This window comes from Solanum dulcamara, chromosome 9, assembly GCF_947179165.1.
Source record: "Solanum dulcamara chromosome 9, daSolDulc1.2, whole genome shotgun sequence".
NCBI classification, from domain to species: Eukaryota; Viridiplantae; Streptophyta; class Magnoliopsida; order Solanales; family Solanaceae; genus Solanum; species Solanum dulcamara.
This window is the reverse complement of record NC_077245.1, coordinates 11,915,566-11,929,736: the sequence shown is the minus strand read 5'-3', so window position 1 is coordinate 11,929,736 and position 14,171 is coordinate 11,915,566. Positions and strand designations below refer to the sequence as shown.

Below are 14,171 nucleotides of genomic sequence, written 5' to 3'. Positions count from 1 at the left end.
CAAATGATGCACTTCTCATATAGTGTAATCAAGCTAAGAGGTGATTTAACAGCACAATGTTCTATACAGGCACAATGTTCTATCCAGACAGCTACCAGTAAATATTCCAACAGTCTGTTGATGTCCAACCAATAACATTTTATTTCCACAATTGTTGTATAATATGGAAGGTTCGAAAAATATTTAAAAGAAACTAAATGATAGGCACAAAATATTGTGAAGAAAATGTGCAAGAGCCACCTCTACTTTACTTCCAGAGACATCAAGTCTCAGAAAAAACAAACCAACTAATAGTCCTGCAATTGGAACAGAATTGAAACTTAGAAGTAGTAGCAGCAAGCCAAAACAGGGAGGTTCCTTGTCATTCAAAAAATTACACACACCTATTCACTAATTTTCCCAAAAGAATATTTATATTAGGCTAGTATCCACGGGTGAATGAGAAAGGGAAAAGAACATAATGTAGTACAGATTTAACCTTACAGTAGTAAGTTACATTTAGCTCCATATTACCATCAATGGCACCTTTTTCTAACCAGAAAGCAAAAGCAACTGCAGCCAAAGGTTAGGCCCATCGCCGTCAACTGTACAACATCCTTAATCATTATTATGGCTCCTTTGGAGTAACATGGCTCCTGCTCTCAGTGACATTGGCTTTTATGCCAACGACTTCTGATGCGATTTCCCAGCTCCCACTTCTCCTTCCCCAGCTCGAGTTTCGTATGTCTGCTTGCACATTGGGGGCTCGCCTATCTGACCCAAGAACCGAATCAGCCTCAGAAGAATTGTGGTGGGGCACATCACTCCCTCGGCTCCGTATCTCTGCTTCGATGTCTTCAATATTATGACGCTGTGAGATCTTTAGAAGGTCTCCACCAAAATCAAGATCATCTTCTACTTTCACCCGTTGATCCTCACCCATTTCGACGTCAGCTTCCCTGGTAGTGGGCAAAGGAGGTCGTGGTTCTTCCTCTCGTACAAAAGCTCGGAAGTTGTTCCGTGATGGTTTTACTTTTGTGCAAAATACTTCCATGAAGTTGTTCACACAGCCAAGGTCATAGACATTGATCCTGTTTTCTGCTTTATAGCGGAAATTCTCATAGGTTGTCTGAAAAAGAACAGGTTAAACACTAGAGTGAATGCCCAGACTGCTGCATATTTAAAACAGCACAAGAGGAAAATTTCAAAACAATTACAAATATTCAGGTATATCTACATTTACTGAATCGACCTCAGCTTTTAAAGAAGCAAGAAGGGCATTCATTAAACAAGCTTCTCGAGGAATCTCACAGCAAGATACCTTGTCTAGAAGTTATTTACTTTAACAACTACACCGACAAACTTGACTATAAGATAATAATGCATGAATACCAGCAAAAAAGGATTAGTTGGTTTAAATGAATACAAGGAAAGAAAAGCAATTTAGAAAACAGAGTGCATTTTATCCTAAACAAGACCAGCCAAAAACCTTTACAAGAACTACCTGCAACTATTAAACACAAATGCTAAGGAACAACTTGAAATAAAAAAGAAGACATAAAACACCAACCTAACCCTACCCAAGTGCAACAGTACACTAAAATGCAGAAGCAATTATAAGTACATTAGGCTCCTCATCTTTTCCTTGCATCACGAGGTCAAAAAGGAATCAAAAACTTCCTACCATATTCTGCTAAAAAAATTAACAGCAGCACATTCATGGGCCCAACAAAGGTATAAAAGCAGCCAGAAGGCAAATCACAAAAGGCCTACCTGTGGAATGCACCACAAATGACAGGTTCATTCCGTATCTTGAAGCACAACTAGTATCAAATTTCCCTTAACCTCTATAATACCCAATCCTATCACCATTATGAATACAAGATAAAGCAGCTGACCTGATTGGTGCTTATTAGATACAAGTGAAAGCCAGTGAGCCCACCAACAAACCACAGGGAAATAAAACAATAAGCCATTAGAATCACGGATGCTGGTGACTCTTTCATTGCCTTCAAGACTGTGCCTTGATTATTATCCATTAGCACCTTGATGTACAGAGCACATATTGCAAACACATAGATGCACAGCAGCATAGCAGAAGCAACAAAGCAAAAGAAAAAACGGTAGTTTCGCTGCATAATAAAATGAGAGCTGTCAAGAATAACCCAATAGATCCAAACACTACGGAAAACTCTCAAAACCAATTTAAATAGTATAATACCCTACCAATCCAATGCATTGGCCCACCCATGGGCAGTGGTGATCAAATCGCTCCACACAATTGTTACAGATGGAGCAGTGCGAACAACGTGGAGGGCGATATAGCATGCAGGTATCACAATATTTCACTCTGACTGGCATCCCATTAACAATTACTTCTTTTGTTCGGGGAAATTGAAGGCTGGGCGTTTGTCTTCCACCCTCTACAGATGCAGAAAATTCATGACGGAACTCTTCCTCTGGTGGATGAGAATTACGTGGAACAATACCTGGATCTCGAGCTGATGTAAGAAGCAGAAGCACCAGTACCTGCCAAAACGAATTCGTGGATCAAGCCACAGCTTGTGAGTTGTATTATTATTCCTCTACACTATTTCGGACTATCAAAAAGTGATTCATGTAGAGGCAATAACAGTACATAGTTCAACATAAAAAGAAACAATCACAACAAATTATCAGGGAACTATTTTCAGAAGTACTGCATTCAGCTAAATCTATCCGAAACATAATGATAAAACAAGTAACCTCAATCAAATTCTAAAAGTTTCACTACCAAAATCTGAGAGCTGACAAAACATATCCATATGTACATGACATTTCCACATGTTCAGCAGGGTCTAACTAGTAAAATAGTGCAACCTCCAACAGTCCAAACTAAGAAGAAAATTAAGGCCTCATTTGTTTTTATTGAGATTAAGACGTTTGAATCTTAATGCATATCTGAATATTAAGATGTGGTGTCTAGATTTGAACATGATATGATTAAGACTGATTGTTTTTTCAACATCTGAATGTGCACAATTTAAATATACAATTCAAATTTAAAAAGGATTGATTAAACTTGATATCAATTAAACAATTATTGTAACATATGTAATCAAAGAAGGGCCTACATAAATTAATCTTTTAATCAAAATTATCCAATCTACATTTTCTTTACAAAATTTGCTTTAATGACAAGAGTTCAAGCCTATTTATTAAATGCAGCTATAGAATCTGTCATCTACAAAATTGTCAGAAAACATACTTGGGAATAGTTCATTAGCAATGCAGAAGGTAAAAGTACAAATTTATCTTCATCACTTTGACAAGTAAAGATTCCACTTCTCATCAGTTTACAACACTTATTTGTCCCGATAGAACAGAAAAGAGAGGGAAAACCAGAAAATGGAATGAGCCAAGGCCAAAACTTATTAATTTTTTTATGTTAATGATATTGAAGGATGCAGGCATCCTTGTTCATTTTTCTAATGAAATTTACCCATCCCATCCAAACCCGCCATCTTTATCGATGCATCCTTCTAACCGCGGGTTAATGCATCCTTCCAGCCACGGGTTAAATTATAACTGAAATGGGTCTCTTTAAACCTTTAATTTCAAAACTAAAAATTGCCATTGAAAAAATGGAATCAAGATATATAATTCCAAATAAAATATTAGGAATCTTACAAATAAAATAATTCGGTTGGCTGGTTGATAGTTGGTGAAAGATATGCAGGAAGTGGTGAAATTGTTTTTGCCGAAAGAGACGAGGTGACATGGAGAGAAAAAAAGAAGTGTATTTTTATGGTCAGAATGGTGTAGACTGGATTACCGACCTCCATTAAGGGCAAACAAATGAAACCTAAGATTGCCAAAAAAAAATCATCTATACTATCAGATATAAAAAGGTTGGGTAAAGGCTATTTAGGTTAATTCTTCTTAGTTTTGTTTTTTTAAGATGATCTTTGTAGTTATTTACCTTATTCATCTTCAGCAATTAGGTCTGAAATACCTGAGTAACAGAAGAAGTCTTTACATCTTATGTAACTAAAAGATCTAAGAAAATAGAAATCCAGATCCCTGAGTAATATGAAATTAAAAACCATACTCCAACCAGAAATCTTACTGCCCTTGGCACTACAGATAATATACCCACCTACAGCCACACAAAAAACAACCAAAAAACATAATAGCAATATCTAATCACAAAATTGTTATAATTATGTGTAAAAAAAGATAAAAGTAAAAGCTAATAAATAATCAGAAGAATGAAAATACAGCCATACACACATAGGGGCAAAGAAATCCTAGATGCAAATGCTACAATATCCATCAACAAAATGAAATGCAGCAACTAGCCACTAGCTAAAAAACAGAAGAATTCAAAGCAAAGCAAACTTGTCACACTTTTTAATCCCTATTGGTTAAAAAAGTACTGTACAGCTTACATGAATGGTGAAAACAATTGCTACTACCAAAATAGCATATCCAGCATTGTACGATGAGAACTCATGGCGCAAATGCCTTGCAACGAAAACACAGAAAACAGTGACGGGCACTATGATAAGCAATAAGCTGATGAGCAACGACTTTGCATCCGGCCCAAAAATCAACCTGCCACGTAGAAAAAAATACTGCAAGAGACAGGAAATGAGTAAAAAAACAAAGCAGATGAAACCCCAAGCAAAAAGTATAGCATGGCATGCGACTGCTGATTTTTACAGACGCAACAGATGAATAGTTCCACTGTTGTTGCTGCAAATGAAAATATTGAAAAATGATTTATCTTTTTCATCCTTGATTCACAAGAACAGTTGGAAGATCAAGAGACAGTTTCATGGCAAAGAAATGAAGAATTTCTTTTCATTGCAATCATCAGTGCAAATGGTCTCACCTATTCCCTTCTTTATTATTTTCCTCTCGGTGGTCTAAACCAGCATTCAAAAACTGGTCTAAATTTAAAATATTTTCTACTAGGCTTGAGCACAGACAGATTTACACATGGTAGCAACAAAAATTGGGTGGTCATGAGAATGAGGATGAGTGGAAGCAAGCAGTGTGAGTGGCATAAGCAAAACGGAAAATGCACGTAGCAGGTATACTGATTCCTTCTATTGGTATTGTTAATGTTCCGATGGCAATCTTCTCCAATTTCTTTTTCAAGACTTCTCTCTGTTCAGAACAAATCTAGATCTGGCTATAATCATGATTTTATAATCAAGGCAGAATGATATGGGAGGGCCTTGTACTTGACTTCGTTTGTTAGTTGCACCCTTATACTCACGACTTTGCCAACTAAACCCTTAAACTCATTGAAACACAATATTTCAAACCCCTTTCTCATTCGATATGTGTGCATGTAGCACAACCATTTACATGTGGAATTCCATATCATTTTTAGTGACACATAAGAGATTAAATGTTAAAAATAAAAAAAATAAAAAAACTACCTTTGCACATTCTGAAAAGTTTCAACATTGTGTTCTTCATATTTGTTCAGAATTGAGAACCAATTCGTGCCAAATAGGTGTAATTCTTCCTATTTGACTTAGATTTTTACACTAAAAGTCACAAACACAAACCCAATAAATTCCCATCACAATTTTCAATTAATTTCATAAATTCATAAAACCCATTAGTTATTCTTCAAGCTTATTCATGAAATTATTCATTTTTTCAATATCCATCATCACCCACATTAATTCATACAAGATTCGAAAGATACTCACGAAATTAAATATTTGAGGGTGGGAGATTGGTAGAAGCGCTATAGGCGGTGTTGATTTGCAGCAAAAGAAGGAAATTTTGAGGGAGCATTTAAGGGCGAGGGAGTGATGCAAGTTAAACTCTTGCATCAGGGAAGCTGAAAAGAAGGGGGATAAAAGATTTGGTTGATTGGGGTGGGGGGAGGGGGGGAGTGGTTTTTTTTTTTGGTTTAAATTTTTTTTATTTATGTTTTTTAATATAAAATAGTATACCCACTAGCTTTAAGACACGTGCAATCACGCATTTTTCCAACTCAACAATATTAATGCCACATAAGTTCGGTCAACGGTCAGAGGTGTTTAAAATACTGTGATTTACTGAGTTTTAAGGGTTCAGTTGACGAAGTCGTGAGTATAAGGGTCAAATTGACAAACGGAACCAAATTCAAGGACCTCCCAGGTCATTCTGCCTATAATCAATGATTTTTGAATTATACATATATATCTCAACACAAACGGAACTCTAATTGTAAGGTCCAGGAGGATGGTACTAACAAAAAGCCAATACGAAAGGAATTTAGGCGCCAAAAGTCAATGATCTAGCTTAGAGGGGTAGCCGCACAAAGAAGATATTTATGAGGAAAACCGCCTGATAAACTTCATTAATATTACAACAGTGACTTTTACATAGGGTCTTCCCCTTCTTTTTACCAGGTCCTCCCTACTTTTGCAATGTCAAGCATTAGCGTAGCACATGGATTTTAACACACCTAATATTTGCTTATCAAAATAGGAAAATAATGAAGATGATTCGACTTGAAGTTTATGTCTTTTTTGATAAGTACACAACAACAACAACACCTCCTCTGCACATGTCCAAACCATCTCAGTCTCGCTTCTCTCATCTTGTCTGCCATAGAGGTCACTCTCGCCTTCTCCCAAATAACCTCGTTCCTAATTTTATCACTCCTAGTATGTCCACACATCCATCTCAACAACCTCATCTCCGCAACATGCATCTTCTGAACATGAGAGTTCTTGACTGGCCAGCACTCCACCACATATAGCAACAATAAGTAGAATTGAGGTTAATTTTATGAATAAGCAACCTTTAATTATAGGAATTCAAGTGCTACTAACGTCCAAGAAAGTCTAGCAAGACTGCCAATAAGGAAGATAGCTACATTTTTCTTTTTCTAATCACAAATATCTACTGAGAAAAGCACACATTAGCGGAACCTTAAGAAGTTTGTCAGTGTATTAGGGCACATGTACCATGCTGAGATCACCTTCAGTGAAGGGGCAAGAATGTTAAAACAACTCTATTTCAACTTCTTCAGGTAAAGGCCAACTAGAGCACAGTTCATCAAGAAGAGGATAAAATCCACACTAGGTTGACTAACAAATAGTATTTCATTTGGCAGGCCCTCAGAGTAACACCTAATTCCCTTCCTAACCCTTCTTTTGTTGCTAGCAACTATCTAATCATTTTGAGATAACCATGAATGGACACAACAATCACGAGATTACACGTCTTCGAGATATTTATGACACCTTGACCTTCTGTTATGCAAAAGTAGAACAATTGAGAATTTTGAGAATTATACAGGTTCTCTTTGAAGGCATTTCTGGGTTGAATATTCATTGGAGAAAGAGTCATCTTTTCCAAATTAATGAAGTATCAAACGTGGAGGATTTGGCACTAATCCAGGGGGAGAAGTGGAGACTCTTCCCACTACTTATCTAGGCATGCCACTGGGGGCCAAGTCAAGATCTACCAGAATATGAAACAATGTCCCGGAGAAATGTGAGAAAAAGCTCTCACGATGGAAGTACCAATATTTGTCAATGGGAGGAAGGCTCGCTCTGATTAACTCTGTATTAGACTCACTACTAATCTATATGATGTCCCTTTTTCCCATTCCTATGGGAGTAGTTCAAAGACTGGACAGCATAAGAAGGAACTTTCTGTGATAGGGTAAAAACCAAAAAAAAGGTCTATCACCTGGATAATTGGAAAGAGGTAATTCTCAGGAAGGCTCAAGGTAGATTGGGATTTAGAAATTTGAAGAATCACAGCAAAGCCCTCAAATTTTAGATTCAACTGATCTTAACTCCTTTGAAAGGAGTCAATAAAAAAGTAAAAATATGGAAGTGGTTATAGAGGTACTCTCAAGACCCTTGGAGTTTATCAAGCAAGGTGATTAAAGCCAAATATGAAGTACAAGCCAACTGGATCACTAAACCAATCAACTCAACTCATGGAGTTAGTTTTGGAGGTCTATAAGGGTATTATGGCAAGCTCTAAAAACCAAGTCTCTATCAGAGTGCTAAATGGTAGGAGGACATTCTTTTGGGTTGATAATTGGCTACTTGGCTGGGGAATGGAGCCCTGAAAGATTTATTCTCTGACATATATGCTCTAGCTCATCACCAATAGAGATCCATAGCTAAAATGTGGTCACCTCAAGGTTGGGAATTGATACTTAGAAAAGACTTGAATGATTGGGAGATGAATAGATTTCTTTGAGTTCTACAAACAACCGGATAATTTCACAGGAACCCAGAATGGAGATGACACTCTGAGATGGTAGGAACATAGCAGTGGAAAATTCAGTGTTAATGCAGCCTACAAAATGATAAACCAACCAAGAACTCAAGCCACCAACTAGCCCCGGAAACATACTTGGAAGTCCAAGATACCATACGAAGTTCCATGCTTCTCATTGTTACTGGCCAAAGAAGTTATGCTCACACATGAAAATTTAAACAAGAAGAAGTGGACTCTCTGCTCAAGATGTTTTCTTTGTGAAAAGGAGGAGACAGTTGGCCACCTATTCTTGCACTGTAGGATAACTGATCAGTTATGGAAGATCATTAATCTCATAGGCATAGAGTGGACAATGCCTAGCAAGATTACTGAAGCTCTCTTTAAATGGGAAATAGCTAGAGCTGGAGTAGTTGACAGAAAAAGATGGAGAATGGTCCCTACTTGCGTTTGGTGGACAATTTGGAAAGAAAGGAACTCTAGATTCTTTGAGAACAGTAACCACATAGTGGAGAAGATCAAACTTAACTGTATTGAGCTCGTTTGTTTTTGGTGCAACCAGATCTAACCTGAGGATACTATACTTATCTTAGAGTGAGTGTTTTGGACGGCGAAAGGTGACAAGGGTCTACCTCGCCTCGCGGCGAGGTGCTTGCCTGTTTGAATTGAGGCGCCAATTAATACCAAAAACTTAAAATATTAAATTGGATATATAAATAACCAAAATCTCAATAGCAATAACATATTAGCAAATATTTCAATTCAAAAACTAATAGTAGATAGTAGATACTAAAAGTCTAGAACTTGAATGACTCAATAATTTTTAAGACAACTAACAAGCAATACTAGAACTCTAGAACTTGAATGACTAAATTGAGTTGGGCAGAAAAAAAATTATGACTAGAAGATTTTAAAAAATAAAATAAATAAGCAGATCGCAGTCTGGAGAAATAAAAAATAGAGCATAAAAAAATAGAGAAATGACTAACAGAGTAATAGGAAGCTCTGCACACTGCTAACTGCACAGTTACTTGCCGGAAAGAAAAAGAGAAGAAGAAGAAGAAGCAAAAAAAAAAACTAACTGTGGCTGAAGAGAAGCCGCGAAGCAGAGGAAAAAGAAGAAGAAAACGACGTACCTGAAGACTGAAGCTGAGGAGAAGAAAGTCCTGTGCTGAAGAGAAAATTGGAGAAGAGAGTCGCGAGTCACGTCTGTTTTTAAAAAACCTAATATTGCCTTTTAATTATTAACTCTCGTCTGTTATTTAAAAAAAAAATTAAAAGGTGGCAATGGTGTCGCCTCACCGCGTTGCCATTGCTCGCCTTTGCAAGGTCGCAATGCATCACCAGTAATAGGCGCAAAGCCTTCGCCTCGCCTCGCCTCTCACCAAAGGCACAAAGGCAATCGCCTTTGAGAACACAGTCTTAGACACATAGGTTCCTATTAGAACAGTAGAATGGTTTTGCTCTCTTTTGCTCACTTGTATATATGGTTTCAGCGCAACCCATGTATTGTTTTGTGTTTAATACATACAACATGTTACTTTCTCAAAGAAAAATCATGAACATTTTTGTGATTATAAAACATCTCTTCAAGGGTAAAATGGGAAGTTTAAAGTTAAATTATTTTTAAATAACAACGTATGTAATTCTTTTTGGGACAGGTTAAAAAGGAAAAAAATGACACATAAAATTGGGACAAAAGGGGTAATTTAAAATTTAATCAGTATGCTACTAAATTCATATACGTCTAGTTTATTAATCTTCCGTAAACTTTGCATTTCACTTCAAGGAAGTGTGCGCCTCACTTATTGCTTTCCCCTTCAAGCCCCGTGAATCTTGTTCCTTTTATGAGCTTTTCACTTTAAAAGCATTGCCACGTGGTCATACAAGATAGAATGCTTCCTCATAATTTTAACTTTAATCGAGTGTCTCTACATCCTTGTCATTCTATCCTATAAATATCATACACCTAAAAGTGTACTTTTCACAAATCTCACCCCCACTTAAGAGAAATGTCATTTTGCTACTCAACTCAATTCTAATAGTAGTTTGAAAATCCCAGAAAATGTTTTCCACAAGAAAATAAGTGATTCCTCATATGTTTTTTTGGTGCTTGATAAGTAAGAAACCTATATATTCCAAAGACTATAACATGACAAATTAACCAACTTTTCAGGGTGGAGTTGGGGTTTGGGTGGGGGGTTGGGGGTATGGAAACCATATGTTGGAAGTAGCATGGGAGAGTTTCGAAAAATGACTTCCCTCCTCTTGCCAAGGAAGTTATTTTCCAGAAATTAGAGAAAAGTGTACTATTAAGAGAGAAATTCAAAACATTTAAGCCAACCAAACATGAAAAAGTTGGAAAACATTTTCTACCTACCAATAAGATGAAATTAGCAGAAATGAGCATGATGAAATGGACATAGAGATACGATTAGGAATGAAGAAGATATTCGAAAATCGGACAAAGTGAGAGTGGCCTACGTGGTGGATAAGATGCGGAAAAGGAGACTGAGATAGTTTAGGCATGTGCAGAGGAGATACAAATGCCCAAATTAGAAGGTGTGAGAGGTTGCCCATGGTGGGTGACCGTGGGTCAGAGGAGCGGAGAGGTAAAGATAGGTCAAAGAAGTATCGGGGGAGGTGATTAAGCAGGACATGGCGCAGCTTCAGCTTCCAAGTTAATGGCCCTTGATATGAGGGTGTAGAAGTAGAGAATTAAGGTAGAAAATTAGTAGGTTGCCAAATGTATTTCTTTTCTGTACCAGGAGTATTAGTATTATTTTTACACTTGCTTATTCTTAGATCTCTAGTAATACCTAATTGTTTCTTTTGCTTCGTTTATCTTAATATCTTGTTGTTGATATTGCTTGTTATTATTTTCACCTCTCCTTGAAGAGAAGGTCTATCGAAAACAGTCTCCCGATCGTCACAAGGTAGGGATAAGGTTTGTGTAAGCACTACCCTCCCCATAACCCACTTGTGGGGGATTATACTAGGTTTGTTGTTGTTGTTGTTGTTTCTACATACCAGACAAACCCTTAAAACAAAAAGAGCTCTGAAATCCTTCTCAATTTTAGGGTTGCCTACTGTATCTTCACAGATATACACATTAGCACTATTCATGCTCAACGTGTCACGAAGTAAAGAAAGACAGCAGCAATACCTTCTATATGTCAAAAAGAATTCGAAAGTCCATGTGACACGATCAGATTCCTAAGCAACTAGCATCCATATTCACCAAAAAAAATCCATTATTGGAATATGACATTTCAAGTATTATTAAAGATACAGCTCTTCTTTTTTTTTCTCATTGGATAGATCTTTTATTATACATAACTGTGTGCGGGTATATCTATTGAATGTACACATATGTAAGCTATGTCTTAACCTCAAAGAAGAGTTTCAACAATGTTCTTTAGATTTTATGAATGTTAGGAACTTGCAGACCCTTGTCTGGAAAACATCTTCTTAATCAGCAGTAGCTCCAGCATGTGGGGTTAGATGCTTGACTGATGCAAATCCCACGAATTCCAAAATAAAAAGAATGTTGAGGAGTAACATTCTTTACAGTTCAGATCAAAACTTAACATTTTAAAGGCCATGAGAATAACTCAAAGCTGCAGATATATCACACTAAGAAATTAAAAATTCGATCTTTATGCAGAACTTAAGAAAGTAACTGATATACACACCAAAAAGTTTATATTATTATCCTCACTCATAGTGCCTCAAAACAACACAGCTCATTTCTAAAATGATGATATTAAAACATTGTTACTGACCAAAAAATGAAAGACTTGCTTAAAAGTAACAAAAAATTGTCTGAATCCCACTACATCAAAAAATACCCTAACCAAAAATTCAAGCAAAACCCAGAAACATTCAAACCATAACACACGAAAAAACATCAGAGAAAAGCAAAATTCAAACAATCACAAGCAAGAAAGTAAGAGAAATTTCTCACATTGCTTCCTTTCCAGACTTGGTACACGCGCTTTGCCATGGGGCACGCCTCAACCCCACGTGCTACGGCCTTTCAAACCTTAGGCTGGAACAGAGTCAAAGACTTGAAACTTGAGAATATTCATTTTCCTCCTCCTCCTCCTCCTCCCTCAAAACCTACCCAACACTAAAAACACAGAGAACGAAAATTCTCAGTAAATTCTCAACAAATTCATGCAATTTGTGAGCCAAATGCTCGAAAAAATAGCATTCCTTAAAGGGTTTTTCTGGGATTTTGATTTGGAATATGAGGAAGAAGAGATTTTGAGAGCGTGGGGGTTACAAGGACGAAAGAAGGTGGTGTGTGGTGGGTGGTGGTGGCGGTTTTGGAAAAAAGTCCCCTCGTTTATGTTTTTGGGAATTGTTTTTTAAAAAAAAAAATTGAACTGGTTTCGAAAAAGGCTAAACACTTTTTAAAGTTAGGGAAAAATTTAATTAATACTACATTAATTTTCTCTCTCTTAGGTCACTATTTTTAGTAGTGACATGATTTTCAGAATAGTTTTTGACTATCATTTTTGGTCATTAGATTTGTTTAAGATTTTGGACAGTCTAGATGTATGAATGCTTCTTGTCATATCGAAAATGTTTAAGGAGAAAAAAATAATAATACTCTAATAAAGAAAGAAAAATATAAAAACAAAGATGTGAAAGTATATAAATGTCTGGTTAAGGAGGGCAAGGAATATTCATGACAAAAAGAGCTTAAGGGGAAAAAAAGACATGCAAATTTACCATTGGCATTAGTGTTATTTGCACCAAATTATTTAGAAAGAAAATATACTTTTGACTTTGTTTGATTAATAATTAGGTTGGTTTTAGCTTGTACCATTGCTTTCAAAAAAAGATTAGTTCTTTTTATGATTAAAAGATTAAATTTCCATTTAATCAAAAAAAAAAAGATGCTCAATTGCAACATGATAAAGCAACATGAACTCATAAGTCGGTATGCAGGAAAACTATATTTTAAAATTTTTATAATTGATCAAAATATTATCAATTTCTTTTGTCATATCCCAAATTGCAATAAAACGCGATTGACACTCAATTCATACTTGAGTGAACCTTGTAATGTCTAGCTCAATGTATGAAGCGGGGATGGAAAAATTAGCCCATAAAATTATAAAACACCCAATTTATTTAGGTTTGAGCTAATTAATGATCCACTTGTTTTATGAACTCAACCCATTTTAATGTGCTTAATTCAATCCACTATAACTTATACAAATTCATTACTTTATGAGCTAATTACTTAGATTCACGCTAGTTGCAATATTACACTTCTTACCATATTTTGGATCTAGAATACATGTATTCGAGATACACATATTAATTTGTGCGTCTAATTAAGAGTATAATTGAAAGTCATTAATTAAGGTGTGTGTCTTAATTAAGGGATATGACTTAAAACCATTGATTAAGGAAAAAATTACGTTTGCAACAACTTTAAAAGATATGACATATCACAACTCCTAAAAAAATCAAAACAATCAAAATTCTTTTTTTTTTGGTCGATTCAGCAAAATTTAGACTTCTTAACTCAGATTCAAGAACTATTATTCAGATATTGTGTCATATACATCAATAATGTATCAGATACATCAATAATGTGTTAGATACATGCGTAAATCTCTTATAATGCGTAAATCTCCAATGCATGCATATATTTGTTCAGATACACATACACTTAATCAGATACACTGAGAAAAATTAGATACATATAATTTTAACTCAATAATGTGTCAGATACATCAATAATTTCAACTCAATTCAAAATGTCTCTTTCTCATCTTCTTACTGGTTAAGGTTTATCATGTTGGAAAAAACGGACTAACAGAAAAATATATATAGTCAAAATAGTAGGAAAAAAATGGAAAAAATAATGACACCAAAAATTTTACGTGAAAACCAAAATAAGAGAAAAATCATGGGCCAAGAGGAGCAACTAATAT

The 14,171-nt window shown here is 35.8% G+C and overlaps 1 protein-coding gene across 1 annotated transcript; it reads right to left on the bottom strand.

The window, feature by feature from the left end:
* Positions 1-214: 214 nt before the first annotated feature.
* LOC129902257 (protein S-acyltransferase 8-like) lies at positions 215-12,629 on the bottom strand. Its single transcript, XM_055977404.1, has 5 exons — positions 12,182-12,629; positions 4,410-4,595; positions 2,206-2,508; positions 1,878-2,111; positions 215-1,108 (listed from the first exon to the last, which is right to left on the bottom strand). Exons 1-5 carry the CDS (start codon positions 12,218-12,220, stop codon positions 608-610), a joined length of 1,263 nt encoding a protein of 420 aa, XP_055833379.1. The 5' UTR covers positions 12,221-12,629; the 3' UTR covers positions 215-607.
* Positions 12,630-14,171: the final 1,542 nt, after the last annotated feature.